Source organism: Schistocerca nitens, chromosome 9 (genome assembly GCF_023898315.1).
Source record: "Schistocerca nitens isolate TAMUIC-IGC-003100 chromosome 9, iqSchNite1.1, whole genome shotgun sequence".
NCBI classification, from domain to species: Eukaryota; Metazoa; Arthropoda; class Insecta; order Orthoptera; family Acrididae; genus Schistocerca; species Schistocerca nitens.
The window spans coordinates 403,050,076-403,067,748 of NC_064622.1; the positions used below are offsets into that span (position 1 = coordinate 403,050,076).

General features: G+C 44.0%; 2 protein-coding genes across 2 annotated transcripts in view; one reads left to right on the plus strand and one right to left on the minus strand.

Annotated features, from left to right (window-relative positions):
- Positions 1–17,673, minus strand: part of LOC126204276 (uncharacterized) — a 681,498-nt gene that overhangs the window by 557,408 nt on the left and 106,417 nt on the right. The gene's annotated exons all lie outside the window — the stretch shown is intronic.
- Positions 3,533–17,673, plus strand: part of LOC126202876 (proline-rich protein 2-like) — a 74,719-nt gene continuing 60,578 nt past the window's right edge. Inside the window, exon 1 of the mRNA XM_049936916.1 lies at positions 3,533–3,562. Coding sequence (XP_049792873.1) covers positions 3,547–3,562 — 16 coding nt within the window. The 5' untranslated portion in view covers positions 3,533–3,546. The remainder of the gene's footprint in view (positions 3,563–17,673) is intronic.

Here is a 17,673-nt window from a genome sequence, read left to right on the forward strand (position 1 = left end):
ACTACTCCAAATGAGTAGGTCAATATTGGTATAGCATAAGTATTTATAGCTTTTGTCTTGTTTCTTGCTGTCAATTCTGTTTTCAGTATTTTTGTTAGTCTTTGTCTATATTTTTCTTTAAGTTCTTCTTTAATATTTGTATTATCTATTCCTATTTTTTGTCTGTATCCTAGATATTTATAGGCATCTGTTTTTTCCACCGCTTCTATGCAGTCGCTGTGGTTATCCAATATGTAATCTTCTTGTTTAGTGTGTTTTCCCTTGACTATGCTATTTTTCTTACATTTGTCTGTTCCAAAAGCCATATTTATATCATTGCTGAATACTTCTGTTATCTTTAGTAATTGGTTGAGTTGTTGATTTGTTGCCGCCAGTACTTTTAGATCATCCATGTATAGCAAATGTGTGATTTTGTGTGGGTATGTTCCAGTAATATTGTATCCATAATTTGTATTATTTAGCATGTTGGATAGTGGGTTCAGAGCAAGGCAGAACCAGAAAGGACTTAATGAGTCTCCTTGGTATATTCCACGCTTAATCTGTATTGGCTGTGATGTGATATTATTTGAATTTGTTTGGATATTAAGTGTGGTTTTCCAATTTTTCATTACTATGTTTAGGAACTGTATCAATTTAGGATCTACTTTGTATATTTCCAATATTTGCAGTAACCATGGGTGGGGTACACTATCAAAAGCTTTTTGGTAATCAATGTAGCGTAGTGTAGCGACCTCTGTTTAGTTTTAGCTTGATATGTCACCTCTGCATCTATTATCAGTTCTCTTTACATCCTCGTGCTCCTTTGCAACAGCCTTTTTGTTCTTCATTTATAATTTTGTTCTGTGTTGTATGTGTCATTAATTTCTGTGTAATGACTGAAGTTAATATTTTGTATATTGTTGGTAGGAATGTGATGGGGCGATATTTAGCTGGGTTTGCTGTGTCTGCTTGGTCTTTAGGTTTCAGATAAGTTATTCCTTGTGTAAGTGTATCAGGGAATGTGTATGGGTCTGCAATGTAACTGTTAAATAATTTAGTTAGATGTGAATGTTGTTGAGGTGAACTTCTTTAACCAGAAATTTGCTATTTTATCTTTTCCAGGGGCTTTCCAATCGTGAGTAGAATTAATTGTTTGGGTGAGTTGGGTGACTTGTTATTATTATTATTATTATTATTATTATTATTATTACCATTATTAGTGGCAGTGGTCAGACAGAAAGAATTGGTAGCCGGAAGTGTCCCAGTTTCTGCCAGTACAGAAGTAAGGAGTCCAGCAATCAAGTGATGTACAAACAGTAAGTATAGTGCAACTTTTTAACTGGGTTGATATTAAATGTGTGCAAATGAAGTGATTTCAGGGAGAGAAAAGGTGCAGGGGATACATGTTTTGTAACAAGTGTCTATCCTCACAGCGAATGGTTAGCTTTCGTTTCTGAAAAAGGGTTTTAGGTAGGACACGTGATGCTCTGAGAATTGGACCATCGTTCATTGTATCACACATGTATATCATCCGAACATAGGACATGGAAAAGAAATACATTCAAGATTTGTAGATGTGAAAATAGGTTTTTCACGATAAGAATAATGCGCATAAAAACAAGGAATGGGATGGACTTGGGGCATGATTTATGATGTACACTGGCTGAGAAAAAAGAAAACAAGTAACAATTGTCTCATTGGCTCATTAGTTCGTGGTTTACTAAAACATCTACAAAAATAAATGTCATTTATCTTTGATTATTTTAAAAATAAAATTATTCAAAATAATTCTGTTCTATCATAAAGTATAGGCGGTAATATTGGTGATTGGAGGGGGGGAGGGGGAGAGGAGTGGCGGTGGATGGTGGTGGTGGGGGTAAAAGCCAATATCTGATTGCACTCGGGGCTCAAGGGTAATGCTTTATCCTTATCGAAGGTCTAAGACAGGTTGAGAACCACTGCCCTAGAATATGCTAGTTAATATTGAACTTCAAATGGCTCTAAGCACTATGGGACAACATCTGAGGTCATCAGTCCCCTAGGACTCAGAACTACTTAAACCTAACTAACCTAAGGACATCACACACATCCATGCCTGATGCAGGATTCGAACCTGCGATCGTAGCAGCAGCGCGGCTCCGGACTGAAGCGCCTAGAACTGCTCGGCCACAGCGGCCGGCAGTAGTGAACTACTGGGTGTTCAGATGACTTGTTTACATTTTCTGCACAATATTACGACGATAGATCCTGCCGTCTTGTGTTCTTCAGATGCTACGAGTTTTGCTGTAAGGTGTATTCGCTGGCTGGACTCCAACCAGACTGTGAGCTACTGTTGGTCTCACGCAGCCGTTTGTGTCCGAGTTCGATTCCCGACGTCCTCTGCGGCCGTTGATGCTCTTTTGTTTTACAGAGCAATAACTGACAGTCTTCGAAACGCAAATTCCCTCGGCGTTTCGCAGCTCTGATAAATGTGTTTCGCAGCTCTGATAAATGTAACGACGGGTGAGATTTTAATAAGATAATAATAATCATCATCATCATTTAAGACTGATTATGCCTTTCAGTGTTCAGTCTGGAGCATAGTCCCCCTTATAAAATTCCTCCATGATCCCCTATTCGGTGCTAACATTGGTGCCTCTTCTGATGTTAAGCCTATTACTTCAAAATCATTCTTAACCGACTCCAGGTACCTTCTCCTTGGTCTTCCCCGACTCCTCCTACTCTCTACTGCTGAAACCATGAGTCTCTTGGGTAACCTTGCTTCTCCCATGCGTGTAACATGACCCCACCATCTAAGCCTGTTCGCCCTGACTGCTACATCTATAGAGTTCATTCCCAGTTTTTCTTTGATTTCCTCATCGTGGACACCCTCCTGCTGCCATTGTTCGCATCTACTAGTATCTGCAATCATCCTAGCTACTTTCACATCCGTAACAAAATTAAAATAAAAAATAAAAAAATTTAATATAATCTCGCCGACCATCACATTCATCAGAGTGGAAAAACTCTGAGGGATCTGTGTTTTTCGGAGTACCAGTGCATGCTCTATAAAAGAAAAGAGCATCAAAGGGCGCAGTGGACTTCGGGAATCGAACTCGGCTATAAATAGCGGCGTGAGACCAACAATAGCTCACACTCTGGCTGGAGTCAGTCAGAGAATACACATTGCAGCAAAACTCGCAGCATCTGAAGAAGACAAGACGGCTGGGTCTATCGTCGAAATATTGTGCAGATAATGGAAACAACAATCCCGCTGAACATCCGGAAGCACACTATTAATCAGTCACGCCGGGAAAACCTGAAAGGTCACAAGATGTTATTTGATATATTGTCACGGACGGGGTTAGTGACAAGACGCTGACCGGACAACAATAACAAGGGGCTTGAAGGTCTGAGGGAATCCCCAGGGAGTGGCACCCCTGCAGCGGCCCAGCGCTCCTGGCGGACCGGCTTGGAGCCGCGCTGTAACTGGGTCAGGGATGTCTGCCCGCCAGCCAATCAGTAGGCGCGTGGCGGCGCGTTTAAAACGTTGCGCGGAGGCGGCGCCCGCCAGTTGCTCGCTCCACCATGGCACGCCTGCTGCGTAAGTACCAGCCGGCGCGCCGGCACACCCTCCGCTGCGGCCGGTCTCGTACGCCGGAAAAGTCACTTGCCACCGTCTTAATATTCCATATCTTAACCATCATTAAACCTTATTACTCTTATGTTCATTTCTCGTTTATAGACGCAGTACTGTTGTGTCAATCGTAATTTTTCGTCGGCGCGAATGACCGCGATTTTCCATGGCGTAGTGAGGTTCACGATTCTAACAGCTTGTATTAGCTAACTGAGGTGAAGAGACTGTAACTTTCTTCTCCATACTGAACATTTTTGAATGCTACGGATATTGTGTGAATAGTGTACAACTTTAATAAATACAGCCATCAATCGCTGCATCAGAGAACCTGCATCTTTATTCAGTGTAACCCTCTACAAAGTAAATAAAGCCCTGAAGTTCCAAGTGGCTCCCCGCCTCTCCTTCAGGCTTCAAGGGGTTGTACATTACGTATATGATATAAACACTGATTACCATTTTCTTAATACAGTTAATTCGTTTCGTTTTACCATGCTGTATGTCTGAGTAGCAAGTGTGTGTAATATAGAATCTGATACTAAATCTCTAGGGGAGCCACAGAGAGATTAAAGAAGTGTCGACACACCACCTGTATTATAGCGATACACTATATAGGTGTGTTCCAATCGAACATTGTTCTGAAAACGTTTGAAACCGATGAAGGAAAACCAAGTGCATTTTAAAACCTAAATAGCACCTGACTGCTGTAAATCCTTCCATTAGTAATATAGGTTTCATTCACGATTTTCAACAGTTCATTTTGGAACCTGATTGCACATGCAGAGATGCAGTCCGTATTTTCCGAGTGCTCCGCTTTTAATTACAAATGACCCTTTTTCAAAAAAAATCTGCCTTTAGCTTTCTGTTTCAGTTCCACGTTTTTTATGTTATCACTAGTTTCTGATGTGTACTCCAGTATAGACACGGGAGGTTGCTCACGCAGCTACATAGATCTGAAGATGGTCGAGTGTGATCGAAACTAGCCATACCGTAATAAAGTGTGATTAAGACAGAAAAATAAGCGATATACGAATATGTCGGATATAGCACAAATGAAACTGTATCTCAGACTTTAAGAAACTTTCTCAGATTCTTCTTCTTTGAACAGCGCTTTAGTAATAACAGCAATTTAAAGTTCTCAGCAAACACTCTTCGTACTGATGTTTATTTCATATTCGTTCCAGTTGTCAGGCACTTGAGTTATTTCATTTTTACGTAGTTTTTCTTCGGTGGTGTTAGGCTTTGCAAATGTGTGTGGCGCGCGAGCGAAACATGAACAGTCATTTGTTTTGCGCTTCTATGACAGCTGGTGAACGTTATCAATCTTAACGTTTAACTTGAGGGTTTTCCACTCTTCACAAAACTCGACTACGATTCGCCAAGTTCAGCAATGCTGAACAAGGAATTACCTAAATGAAAGCAACTCTAACGACTGCTGCATGGCACTCGAAACTAGTTTGAGATAGAAATTAACGCAAAAAGATTGATTGTTTGAGGAACGTTTAGGCATTACATCAAGGCAATTACCTAATTAAATATTTTAATTTATTACAAGATCGGTTTGCTAATAACTAATAAGATCTACAAAAATTTTGTGCTTATTTAAGTGTCCGATTCCCTGTAAAGTATGAATTTTTACCACTCATGCGATAAACCATGAAATCCGCTGTAAATGCGACCTTCTGCCAATGCACCCGCAGAAACTAGAAAACTTGCTTCATAAAAAACAACTTAACAGGATAAATCAGGACTGTTCCTCGTAGAAATATCTTTTAGGGACTGAACTGACGAGTATTCTTCGATACTTTTGCAACCACAACCACAACTTGCGTGTTAACTACCGATGGTTGTAAAGCAAAAAACCTGTTATGAACAATGAGGCTCTTTTAACAGTCGTTGTTCTGATTTTAGCGTATTACGTTGTTGCTGCTGTTATTCGGTAATCGTGATTCGTTTTTTTCCTCATTGGCGTATTTCCCGTTTATGGGCTCTTCATTTGTTGAGTATTCGTCTACCCTGAGTCGGAGCATGATTCGAATCCGGGCCCCTTACAGTTCGCGAGTAGTGGTTTATACTCTCGCTCTCTTTCAGGATCTCTCCAGTGCCGATGTATATTCCTTTATTTTCACTGTAGCTGATGTTTCCTGCTATGATTATCGAATACTTGAACCAGAGATTGTCTCCTAGGTTACGCGAAAATAGCATCGCTGGCAAAAAGATCCGGTGGAGGAACTTGTTTCACCAGTCACACGGACATATACCTGTTGAGTTAAATTCAGTGAAATGAAATTAATGCAATCAATGGGATGACATCAGCGAAATAAATGAAATGTCATTAAATAACATGACTGAAATTAATTCACGCATGCTGAGCCTGTAATGAAACTAAACATGGCCGACGAATGATATTAAAAACATTGAAGGTGCAGCGTTACCGAATGGATTTCATTAGCATTATTTCATGTCTATTCACTCATTTTATTTCAGTAATGTCATTCAGTTCATATCTTGTTAGTGTTGTCTGGTAAGTCTTTATATTCCGTACGCCTTTTAACGGTGAAAATTTCCATTGGTGTTGTCACGTTTTTAACTGTTTTTGTGTGAGGTGGAGATTGAGAACCAGGTTGGCAATTTTCTTGCCAGGTGTATGCAACCACCTAAAAGATATTCACAGAATGGAAAGTAAACTAAACTCCCCCACCCCCTCCCCCTTCACAGTCTGTGCATGTCTCGCTACCAATGACACTATACGAGAGGCTGTTGCAGAGATAAGGACAAAGAAATGACGAAGTGAGTTAGTGCTCAAAATGGCCCAGTAAGGTATTTTTTGCTGTTTTGGAAACAATAAAAGTTTCTTCCGTGCTCGGGAATGCACAAATGACATCTGAATAGTTATCGAATACTTTCGAAACGGCCAGGTATTGCGCAGATCAAACATCTGTGGGTGACCGAAGACCAAGGAGCGCAGCGGCGGTCAGTATGAATAGTTATTTGCAGTGGATATTCATCGAGGGTACCAAGGATAAGTGGAAAACCGTCGTTAACCGTGTTTAAAATAGTGAAAACAAAACTGGTTGTCGTTCTGCGGAAGTATTGCATACGAACGTTCTTGACAGAATTAGTACGAATATACAATAAATAACTTCGTTGCAGTACTTTTCGGTACTGAAATGAAGAAATGCTCGTGCACGTAATTTTACGTTGTTATTTTCCCTAATACGGTGTATCCCACGAGGAATGGTCAGTGTTCAGGGGTATGACAGAAAATATCTTTCGATGTAAAATAATATAGTGAACATGGCCTCTAAAATGCATACGCTAAGAATGATGAGCATTTCTTCGATACTTTGAAACACATCTCTTTTACTGCAAGCTCTTTGCTTTCCATATTTTGAGAGGTGGTAATATGGATCAAAACAAGAAAAAAATGCAAAGTAAACATGGACTCTGAAGTTCATACCGTAAAAACTGTCTTCAGTACTGTGGAACATATCTCTTCTACTGAACAAGTGCTCATAGCTCTTACAGTGTGGATTTTTTGCTTCGAGTGATCGTTCCTGTCATACCCCTGAATTCTCCTGGGTCATCCTGTGTACAGCATGTCTAATAAAGGTCGCATATTGACACAGAAGCTAATATTGGTCAAAACTAAAAGAGTAGTTCCAATAGTGATATGTCCGGAAACCAATACCTGTTGAGATAGAGGCCGTTTCACTTGTGGCGAGTAACGTGCAGTATTTGGTGGTGTAGGCTGTCTTGCTGTTGCATTTCATTGCGCATGTCTGAATTATAACTCGCAGGACAATGACGGTGGCGCTGAAGTTGTGCTGCCCTTGCACTACGTTAGCACCTCACCGCAACAGTTCATGGGAGCTGGATTGGTCGAGAGAGCCAGGTAGCAGGCTTTCCCTTTCACCAGACGTGAATCCGTTGGATTTCTGCCCAATGGGACATTTGAAGGCAGTGGTGTATGTGCAACCCATCGACAATGTACAGAGTTACAGAAGCGCGTGATCAGTGCATGTGACGCAATCCGATTGTAGCCAGTTGTACTTGAAAGAGTGCGTGATTCACAGCGAAGAAGGTCTGAAGGAGATGTCACATGCAGCTCTGCCTGTACTGTCCACTTCTACGTAACAAACAGATAGTAATGACAGGATAAAATGGCCCTTATATCAACAAGTATTAGTTTGCGGACATTTCGTTACAGGAACTTTTCTTCAGTTTTTTTCCCAGTACTATCTCTATAGAAATATTTGACACTTTTTTTTAACACCGTGCATAATATGCGTAGTTCTGTAGTTAAGCTGGCTAGGTCGCATAAAGAGTAATGCAGCAAGCTAAGAAAGACTTTATTGATCACAAAATATGCATGACGCGTTTCGGAATTCTTTCCATCTGCAGAAATACAAGTGCAAAGGTAGCCCAAGAACAAGAGTGCCGCCAGTTCTGCACCTTACATGAGGTGACAGACCTAGGTATCTTCACGAGCTATATGACTTTTTTACGACGTAGCCAGCTTAACTACAGATCTACGCATACTTACTAGAATGGTCGCTAGCGTCGTACGTGACTTTATATGGTTCAAATGGCTCTGAGCACTATGGTACTGAACATCTGAGGACATCAGTCCCCTAGAACTTAGAACTACTTAAACCTAACTAACCTAAGGACATCACACACATCCATGCCCGAGGCAGGATTCGAACCTGCGACCGTAGCGGACGCGCGGCGCCAGACTGTAGCGCCTAGAACCGCTCGGCCACTCCTGCCGGCTAACTTTATATCAAACTGTTATTACCGTGTCTAACTATGTCCGAAAAGCGTAATAACTTTGCAGTGAAGTTTTTCGGATATAACTACAAATAAATGTAACAGATTTTTTCGCTTGTCTTCGTAAGCTCTGAACCACGTACCTAGTGAAAAGTTCAAAGAAATCTTTGTAAAAGCTGTAAATCTCTTCAACCCGAAGATTGCTTTGACCACCACAGTGCTTATCAGACTTGTCCTTGCTTCAACCATAGAACTAACTTACTCAACTAGTTACATAGGTCGGCCGGTGTGGCCGTGCGGTTCTAGGCGCTTCAGTCTGGAACCGCGTGACTGCTACGGTCGCAGGTTCGAATCCTGCCTCGGGCATGGATGTGTGTGATGTCCTTAGGTTGCTTACGTTTAAGTAGTTCTAAGGTCTAGGGGACGGATGACCACAGATGTTAAGTCCCATAGTGCTCAGAGCCATTTGAACCATTTGATGATGATGATGTATACAGCAAAGTGGCAACGCCTGAAAATTGTTGCAAACTGGCGCTCTCACAGTTCTCCAGTCAACACGTTGAATAATTGATAAATGTACGGGGTTTGGTTATTTTGCTCTACTTTCGTTTTGTATCTTTCATTACCCTCGTCAATATTAATCGCTGGCTTGTCAGGACGCTTCTGGCTCCATATATCTGTGTAGGTACTAGAGATGTCTCTCAAGTTGAGAGATAAAGAGTGAAGCGCTCCCAGTAAAACCCGGTGCCTTGTGGAAGGGCGTTGAACTTGACGTCTCCGTGGAGGGATCTTACTAGCAAGCCTCTCGCATGAAATGCCAGCCAGGTTTAAAAAGAATCAAGGAGCTGGTTGTTTGGGACTGGGCTAGCTGTTGTACTGCAGCAACTATGATTTATAATCCACGAAACAAAGCCCCACTTGATTTTTCTGTGTGTCTCGGCTTGTTGGCTTTGCCACAGTGGTCCGCGGTTTAGACAGTCCTTTACTTCGTCACTTAGCCGCAGCTTGGGGGCGGATCTACAAGTAAGTGGGAGTGAGGGTGATTACGGTAACTGACATTGACTTTCTTTGCCGAAACATCGTGGTAATATACAGAACGAGATTTTCACTCTGCAGCGGAATGTGCGCTGATATGAAACTTCCTGGCAGATTAAAACTGTGTGCCGGACGGAAACTCGAACTCCGTGGCGTTAAGGAAGTGCATCTACCGCGTAGAAAAAAAAAATGGGTGGGTGGGGTGTATGTTTTATAGCTGTATAAGCAGCTCAGTAGGCACTTAGGCTCTACTACATTTAAAGGCAAGGCCCTGTGGCCTAGCTATCTCGACGAACTTCGACATCGGGCACCAGTGGATAGCAACTGCTAGGTCAGTAGGGTTCCGATTTCGGAAAAAAATGGAGGTTTAAGGTCATCATGTCTTCCTTTTAGAGGACGTCGCTGCAGCGTATATGCAACGTAGCACAACCCCGATGCGGGTATTTAAGCATCGACACGTAGCCAAGGGATCAGTGTAGCATTCGGGTCTTTCCGATGTCTATGCGATGAATGCTGAAACGTGAACTATGGCGATGTTATTACCAAATGCGTCTAAACAGGACCAACGTACCATTATTCTTTTCGTGTCAGCCTACGGACAAACAGCGGTAGACATCTGTCGGAGAATGAAGAATGTGTATGGGGCAGCACGCCTGTCGTAAACTGCCGATGTAGAATGATGCGCCAAATTCCGGCAATTGGGTACGAAAAATTTGAAAATTTGTGGTAAGTTCCTGTGGGACCAAACTGCTGAGGTCATCAGTCTCTAGGCCTACACACTACTTAATCTTACGTAAACTAACCAACGCTAAGGACAACACACACACCCATGCCCAAGGGAGGACTCGAAACTCTGACGGGGGAAGCCGCGCGAACTGTGTCAAGGCGCCACGGACCGCGCGGCTACCCCGTGCGGGGCTACCGCCAACCATGCAGCGCTACTGAGTCGCTGCTTGACTGCTGTTGATTCTCCGTGTTTTACTGTCCCAATTAATATATCTCGACAAAACAGATATTACATAAAACTAATATGCGACCACTCTATCGAATGGTCACGCAAAAAATTTCGATTAAAAATCATTTTGTTTGTGTGGTATCACGTGTCGATACAGTCCCATGGGATTTGCGAGATTGCTAACGGAATATAAATTTTCCCTTTAACACTGACAGCTGTCGTGCAGGATCCGGCGGACTCAATGGAGCACACCCGCTGAGCCACAACTTCTGTGGCTCTGGACTACGAACACCCTCTGCTGCCGTTATACAGGACGGCCGGCGGCGGCCGCCCACCAGCACTTGTAGTAACTATGCTAAGACACCTTCGTTTGTGCTTCAGTACAGACAGACTATTCCTTGGTAACTTTGATGAACTGGTCTCTGATTTTTGCTGCATTATTTGTATTGAGTCTTTGTTCACTTGGAGAAATACAAGTCGGATACATCTTCTGTTTACAGTGATCGTCTTGTTCGCTAATTATTTCTGCCCTCGTCCAGCTTCCCTACGGTGACAGTTACTGCACCACTCAGTAGTCCACCTCTCCTTACGATTGTGTACAATGCCGTACGCAACAGTTTGTATAGGTAAACAAACTGACACTTACTGCTGGCACTGTAGGCCGCTGTGGCCGAGCGATTCTACCCGCTTTAGTCCGGAACCGTGCTGCTGCTACGGTCGCAGGTTCGAATCGTGCCTCGGGCATGGATGTGTGTGATGTCCTTAGGTTAGTTAGGTTTAAGGAGTTCTAAGTCTAGGGGCCTGATGACCTAAGATGTTAAGTCCCACACTGCTTAGAGCCATTTGAACCATTTTTGTTGACTCTGGACGTCGCATGAAAGGCGTGATGAGCAGTGATTGTATGGGCTGACTCCAGCTCCACAATACAAAAATAAAACTGCAGATATCTGCCGAAATACCAGAGATAATGCACCTGACAATTGTTAGGACAGTCTCCCGGTTCATTGCTCCGCCGCAGCTTGTCATAATCGGTGTGTCTCAGGGTCTGCTTATAAGAGTGCGTGGGCGTTAGTTAATTTACATGCCAGGAGCAGGATGCGACTGGGATTTAGACGGTCGCTCACCAGTTGGCCCGCTGTACATTCAGGGCTTGAATCGAGAGTCGGTCTCGGCGGGCGGTAGCGTTCTCGAGGATTTCGGTCGTCGGCCGGCCGGCACGCACCCACGCGTCACGACCTCGTTCGCGCCGAGCAGCGCCGCGGTCGGTTGCGAGATGCGGACTTATACACTCACCTTGCGTAACGTGGGGTGCTGGGAGGCGAGCCACGGTCCGGTCCGGTCCGGCAGGCGCTGCCGTAATTACGGGAAGCATCCGCCCCCTGGCGAAAGTGGGCAGCCGCTCAACATCGCACTCCAGTGCAGCCGAGCGTGCGATGGCGGCGTCTTGCACACACGCTCAGCTTTTGCAGTGCTGTATCGCTCACGAGATTTCCAAGTCTACATTTACATACATCGCAAGCCACCTACATATATTGAAGAGCTAGGGAAACTGAAACAACACCTGCCTAATATCGTGTAGGACCCCCGCGAGCACGCACAAGTGCCGCAACACGACGTGGCATGCAGTCGACTAATGTTTGAAGTAGTGCTGGAGGGAATTGACACCATGAATCCTGCAGGGCTGTCCATAAATCCGTAAGAGTACGAAGGGGTGGAGATCTCTTCTGAATAGCACGTTGCAAGGCATCCCACATATGCTCAATAATGTTCATGGCTGGGGAGTTTGGTGACAAGCGAAAGTGTTCAAACGCAAAAGAGTATTCCTGGAGCCACTCTGTGGCCATTGTGGACTTGTAGGGTGACGCACTGTCCTGCTGGAATTGACCAAATCCGTCGAAATGTACAATGGTCATGAATGGATGCAGGTGATCGGACAGGATGCTTACGTACTTATCACCTGTCAGAATCGTATCTAGACGTATCAGGGGTCGCATATCATTCCAACTGCACACGCCCCACTCCATTACAGAGCCTCGACCAGCTTGAACAGTATCCCGGTGACATGTAGGGTTCATGGACTCATGAGGTTCTCTCCATACCCGTACACGTCCATCCGCTCCATACAATTTGAAACGAGAGCTGTCCGACCAGGCAACGTGTTCCAGTCATCAACAGTCGAATGTCGGTGTTGACGGGTCCAAGGCAGACTTTGTGTCGTGCAGTCATCAAGGGTACACGAGTGGGCCTTCGGCTGCTCGGAATGTGAAAGTGTTTTGTTGGCGTCCACCTACACAGCGAGGAATGATCATCATAATAAAATAAGAGAAATCAGAGCTCGCACTGAAAGATGTAAGTGCTCGAATTTTCCCGCGCGGTGTTCGAGAGTAGAGCGGCAGAAAAACAGTTGAAGGTTATTCGATGAACCCTCTGCCAGGCACTTAATTGTGAATTTCAGATTAATCATGTAGATTTAGATGTAGATGTAGGTACCTTGTACCACTACTAGTAATTTCGTTTCCTGTTCCAATCGCGAATACAGCGGGGGAAAAACGACTGTCTGTATGCCTCCGTAAGAGCCCTAACTTCTCTTCTTGTCTTCGCGGTCCTTCGGCGAAACATGCGTTTGCGACAGCAAAATCGTTCTCTAGTCTACTTCAAAGTTTACTAATTGTGTTGCGAGAAAAGAACGTTTTCTCTCCAGGGATTCCAGTTTGAGTTCACGAAGCATCTCCATAACTGCTGCTTGTTGCTGTAACCTACCGGCAACAAGTCTAACAGCCTGCCTCTCAATTGCTTCAATGTCTTCATTAAATTGGACACGGTGTGGATCCCAAACACTCGAGCAGTATTCTAGAACGGGTCGCACTACTCTTCTATACGAAGTCTCCTTTATGGATCAACCACACTTTTCTAAAATTCTCCCAATACACAGAGGTTGACAATTCGTCTGCGCTACTATCGGCCTTACGTGCTCATTCCATTCCATTTCGCATCGCTTTGCAACGTTACTTGCAGATATTTAATCAACAGTGTGGCAAGCAGCACACTACTAATGCTGTATTCGAACACAACAGGATTATTTTTCCTACTCATCTAAATTAATTTACATGTTTCTGTATTTAGATTAAACTACCACACCAAATCGAAATTCATCCTCCTACAGTCACGCAACGACGACACTCTCCTATATAACACAGTGTCTTCAGCAAACAGCCGTAAACTGCTGTTCACCCTTCCCATCAGATAAGTTATCTATATCTATACCAATAATAAAACTGTAAAACCGACATCTGTGTCTGTTTGAACACGGTAACCTCCAAAATTCCTACATGAATTTTCATGGGGTTTTCATAGGTAACTTGCACAAAGTTTGGGACAACGTATAGGCTGTATTTCATCAAAATCAGATCACGGGAAAAAAGATACCGTAATTGAAATTTTTTATTTAAAATGATCTGGTCAGCTTAGCAGTTCGAATCTTCAATCATCGCGGCATAGTACATCAAAATAAATCAATGGATGATGTTAGTTTTTTTTAACTCAGTGACAGGTGTATTTTCGCAAGTTTGCAGTCTTATCTTCATGAATACAAACTGGCAGTGAATTTACTTGGGTAGGATATATGGATTTGCTGATTTCGCTTTGTGTATTAAAAGCTTAACGACATTGCTTTACTTCTTTCAGTAGGTTTTATTTATATTCTTTTCTGGGAGAAACGAATTTATCAATCAATTATTATCGATTTTTCTGTCTTAAGCTTACAGCAATTAATTATCAGAATTTCTGACCAGACACGTTTCGCTGTTATTTACAAAGCATCTTCCGTGGTCATCCTGCAAATATGGATGCATATATTTGTACGTATTTGGTTGTTTCAGACTATAAAACAGTGTTTCTTCACAAAGGTGGTGTGCAATTTACGTATGGTGTTTCTGCCTCTTGTTCACAAGTTCTGCAGTCCACTGCTTCTTCCCTCTGTGTTAGCGGATGCTGAGGTTGAAAGAAACTTCGTTACACATATACAGTTTGCTGTTTTTTTGCCGTTTTGCACATTCTCTTACGCTGCATTCGCGTTGTTTAGCACAGTATTACAAGTCAAACCTGCGGGTGGCGCTGCTGAATTTGACCACGAACGGCCACGTGTAGTGTCCTCAACGCATTGCAAGTGTCGGTTGTAATCAGAATAGTGTTCGTTTAGTTGTGAGTGCATTATGTTGGAGATAAGTGAATTTGAAAGTAGGCAGATTGTCGCTGTTCATTTGGTGCGTGTTCTTGTACCCAAGGGAGTCAAAGTGTTTGTTATTTCAAGAAGCACCGTATCAAACAAAATGGTTCAAATGGCTCTGAGCACTATGGGACTTAACATCTGAGGTCATCAGTTCCCTACAACTTAGAACTACTTAAACGTAACTAACATAAGGACATCACACACATCCATGCCCGAGGCAGATTTCGAACCTGTGACCGTAGTGGTCGCGCGGTTCCAGACTGAAGCGCCTAGAACCGCTTGGCCATACCAGCCGGCGCACAGTATCAAAGATTTATACTGCAAACACGGAAGGCGGAAACACTTCATATGCTAAGTCGTATCGCGGACGAGAGTGTGTTGTGAGTGATGGTGCGACATGGTCATTGAAAAGGGGTGTGAGGAAGACAGCTGCAATGGTCACTGCAGAACTAAATGTCGCACTCGAGAACATGTAAGCTCCAAAACAATATGAAGGGAGCTGCAGAACTAGGAAATTGCAGGGAGAATAGGTATTCTGAAACATCTCAGCAGTGATGGAAATGCCCGTAACAGGAAAACGTGGTGCCGAAACCATAAAGTCTGGACTATGGAATAATAAAAGAAAATATTTTAGTCACTTGAGTCTTGTTGCACACTGTTTGCAACTTCTGGCTGAGTTGGGCAGTCAAATCGTAGTACTGCATGGGCCCCATGGTTACTCTGCATGTCACATTACTGACAAGAATTATGCGAATTTTGGCTGATCAGGCCATCCCATGGTAGTGTATGTTCCACAATGGTGATGCTGTGTTCCAAGAGGACAGGAGCCCTGTTCAGACAGCTCGCATTGTCCAGGACTGGTTTTGAGTATGAACGGTCGCGTCTCCTTTTTCCACCACAGTCACCAGATCTCAATATTACCGAGCCTTTTTCGTGTACTTTGGAGAGACATGTGTGTGGTCGCTATCCACCTCCATTATTGTTACCTGAACTTGCCACTATGTGATCAAAAATATCCGGACACCTGGCTGAAAATGACTTACAAGTTCGTGGCGCCCTCCATCGGTAATGCTGGAATTCAATATGGTGATGGCCTACCTTTAGCCTTGATGACAGCTTCCACTCTCGCAGGCATACGTTCAATCAGGTGCTGGAAGGTTTTTTGGAGAATGCTAGCCCATTCTTCACAGAGTGCTGCACTGAGGAGAGGTGTCGATGTCGGTCGGTCAGGACTGGCACGAAGTCGGCGTTCCAAAACATCCCAAAGGTGTTCTGTAGGATTCAGGTCAGGGCTCTGTGCAGGCCAGTCCATTGCAGGGATGTTATTGTCCTGTAACCACTCCGCCACAAGCCGTGAATTATGAACAGGTGCTCGGTAGTGTTGAAAGATGCAATTTGCAACCTCGAATTGCTCTTCAACAGTGGGAAGCAAGAAGGAGCTTAAAACATCAATGTAGGCCTGTACTGTGATAGTGCTTCGCAAAACAACAAGGGGCGCAAGCCCCTTCCACGAAAAATACGACCACACCATAACACCATCGCCTCCGAATTTACTGTTGGCTCTACACACGCAGGCAGATGACGTTCACCGGGTATTCGCCATACCTACACCCTGCCATGGGATCGCCACATTGTGTACCGTGGTCCGTCACCCCATACATTGTTTTTCCACTGTTCAATCGTCGAATGTTTACACTCCTTACACCGAGCGATGCGTGGTTTGGCATTTACCGGCGTGATGTGTGGCTTATGAGGAGCCGCTCGACTATGAACTCCGCCTAAATGTCATAGTACTTGCAGGGGATCTTGATGCTGTTTGGAATTCCTGTGTGGTGATCTGGATAGATGTCTGCCTATTACATATTACGACCCTCTTCAACTTGTCTCAAAAAAAGCTCAAATAGCTCTAAGCAGTATGGGACTTAACATCTGAGGTCATTAGTCCGATAGACTAAGAACTACTTAAATCTAACTAACCTAAGGACATCACACACTTCCATGACCGAGCCAGGATTCGAAACTGCGACCGTAGCAGCAGCGCGGTTCCGGACTGAAGCGCCTAGAACCAATCGGCCACAACGGCCGGCCCTCTTCAACTGTCGGCGGTCTCTGTCAGTCAACAGACGAAGTCGGCCTGTACGCTTTTGTGCTCTACGTGTCCCTTCACGTTTCGACTTCACTTTCACATAGGAAACAGTGGACCCAGGGATGTTTAGGGTTGTGGAAATCTCTCGAACAGACGTATGACACAAGTGACACCCAATCACCTGACCACGTTCGAAGTCCGTGGGTTGCGCAGAGCGCCTCATTCTGCTCTAACGATGTCTAATGACTACTGGGGTCGCTGATATGGCAGCAAGATGCACCTAATACGAAAAACGTATGTTTTTGGGGGTGTCTGGATACTTTTGATCACATAGTGTATTTTGCAGGAGAAATGATATGACTGAAAGCTATTTAGAATTCCGATGGTTTTGGAACACCGCATTATGGCTCTGAGCACTATGCGACTTAACTTCTGAGATCATCAGTCGCCTAGAACTTAGAACTAATTAAACCTAACTAACCTAAGGACACCACACACATCCATGCCCGAGGCAGGATTCGAACCTGCGACCGCATTATGCATGGTGAGTGTTGTGTTTTGGTATTTCTATATTTTTGTCCATCCCCAGTTGAATAAATTGTTTAAATAGAGCTGATGATGTTATTCGTACTACATGTAAGAGACAGTAAGGTCTGATGTCCCAAACCCACCAGAAAATGGATGTAAGGAAATCATATCGCAGCGAGATCACGTATTCACAACACGTGTCTGCAGAGTGCCCTGTACTGCTGTATGTATCATAGTAACTGAGCTGAAATTAGAAGGCTATTTGTCAGCGGCGGCCGCATTGTTGTGTCTAGGTAGGCGCTCTGCAGCGATGCCCTGCGGGACGCCAGGCGCCGCGTGGGTTTCACCAGCGGCGGCCAAACACGCTGGCAGCCTCTGGATTTACGGCGCGCCGTCACGGCCGGGCTAAACACAAAAATATTTTGTGACGCCCACTCTGGACGCGCAGCGAATCGAAATGCCTCGCGCGCAGGACT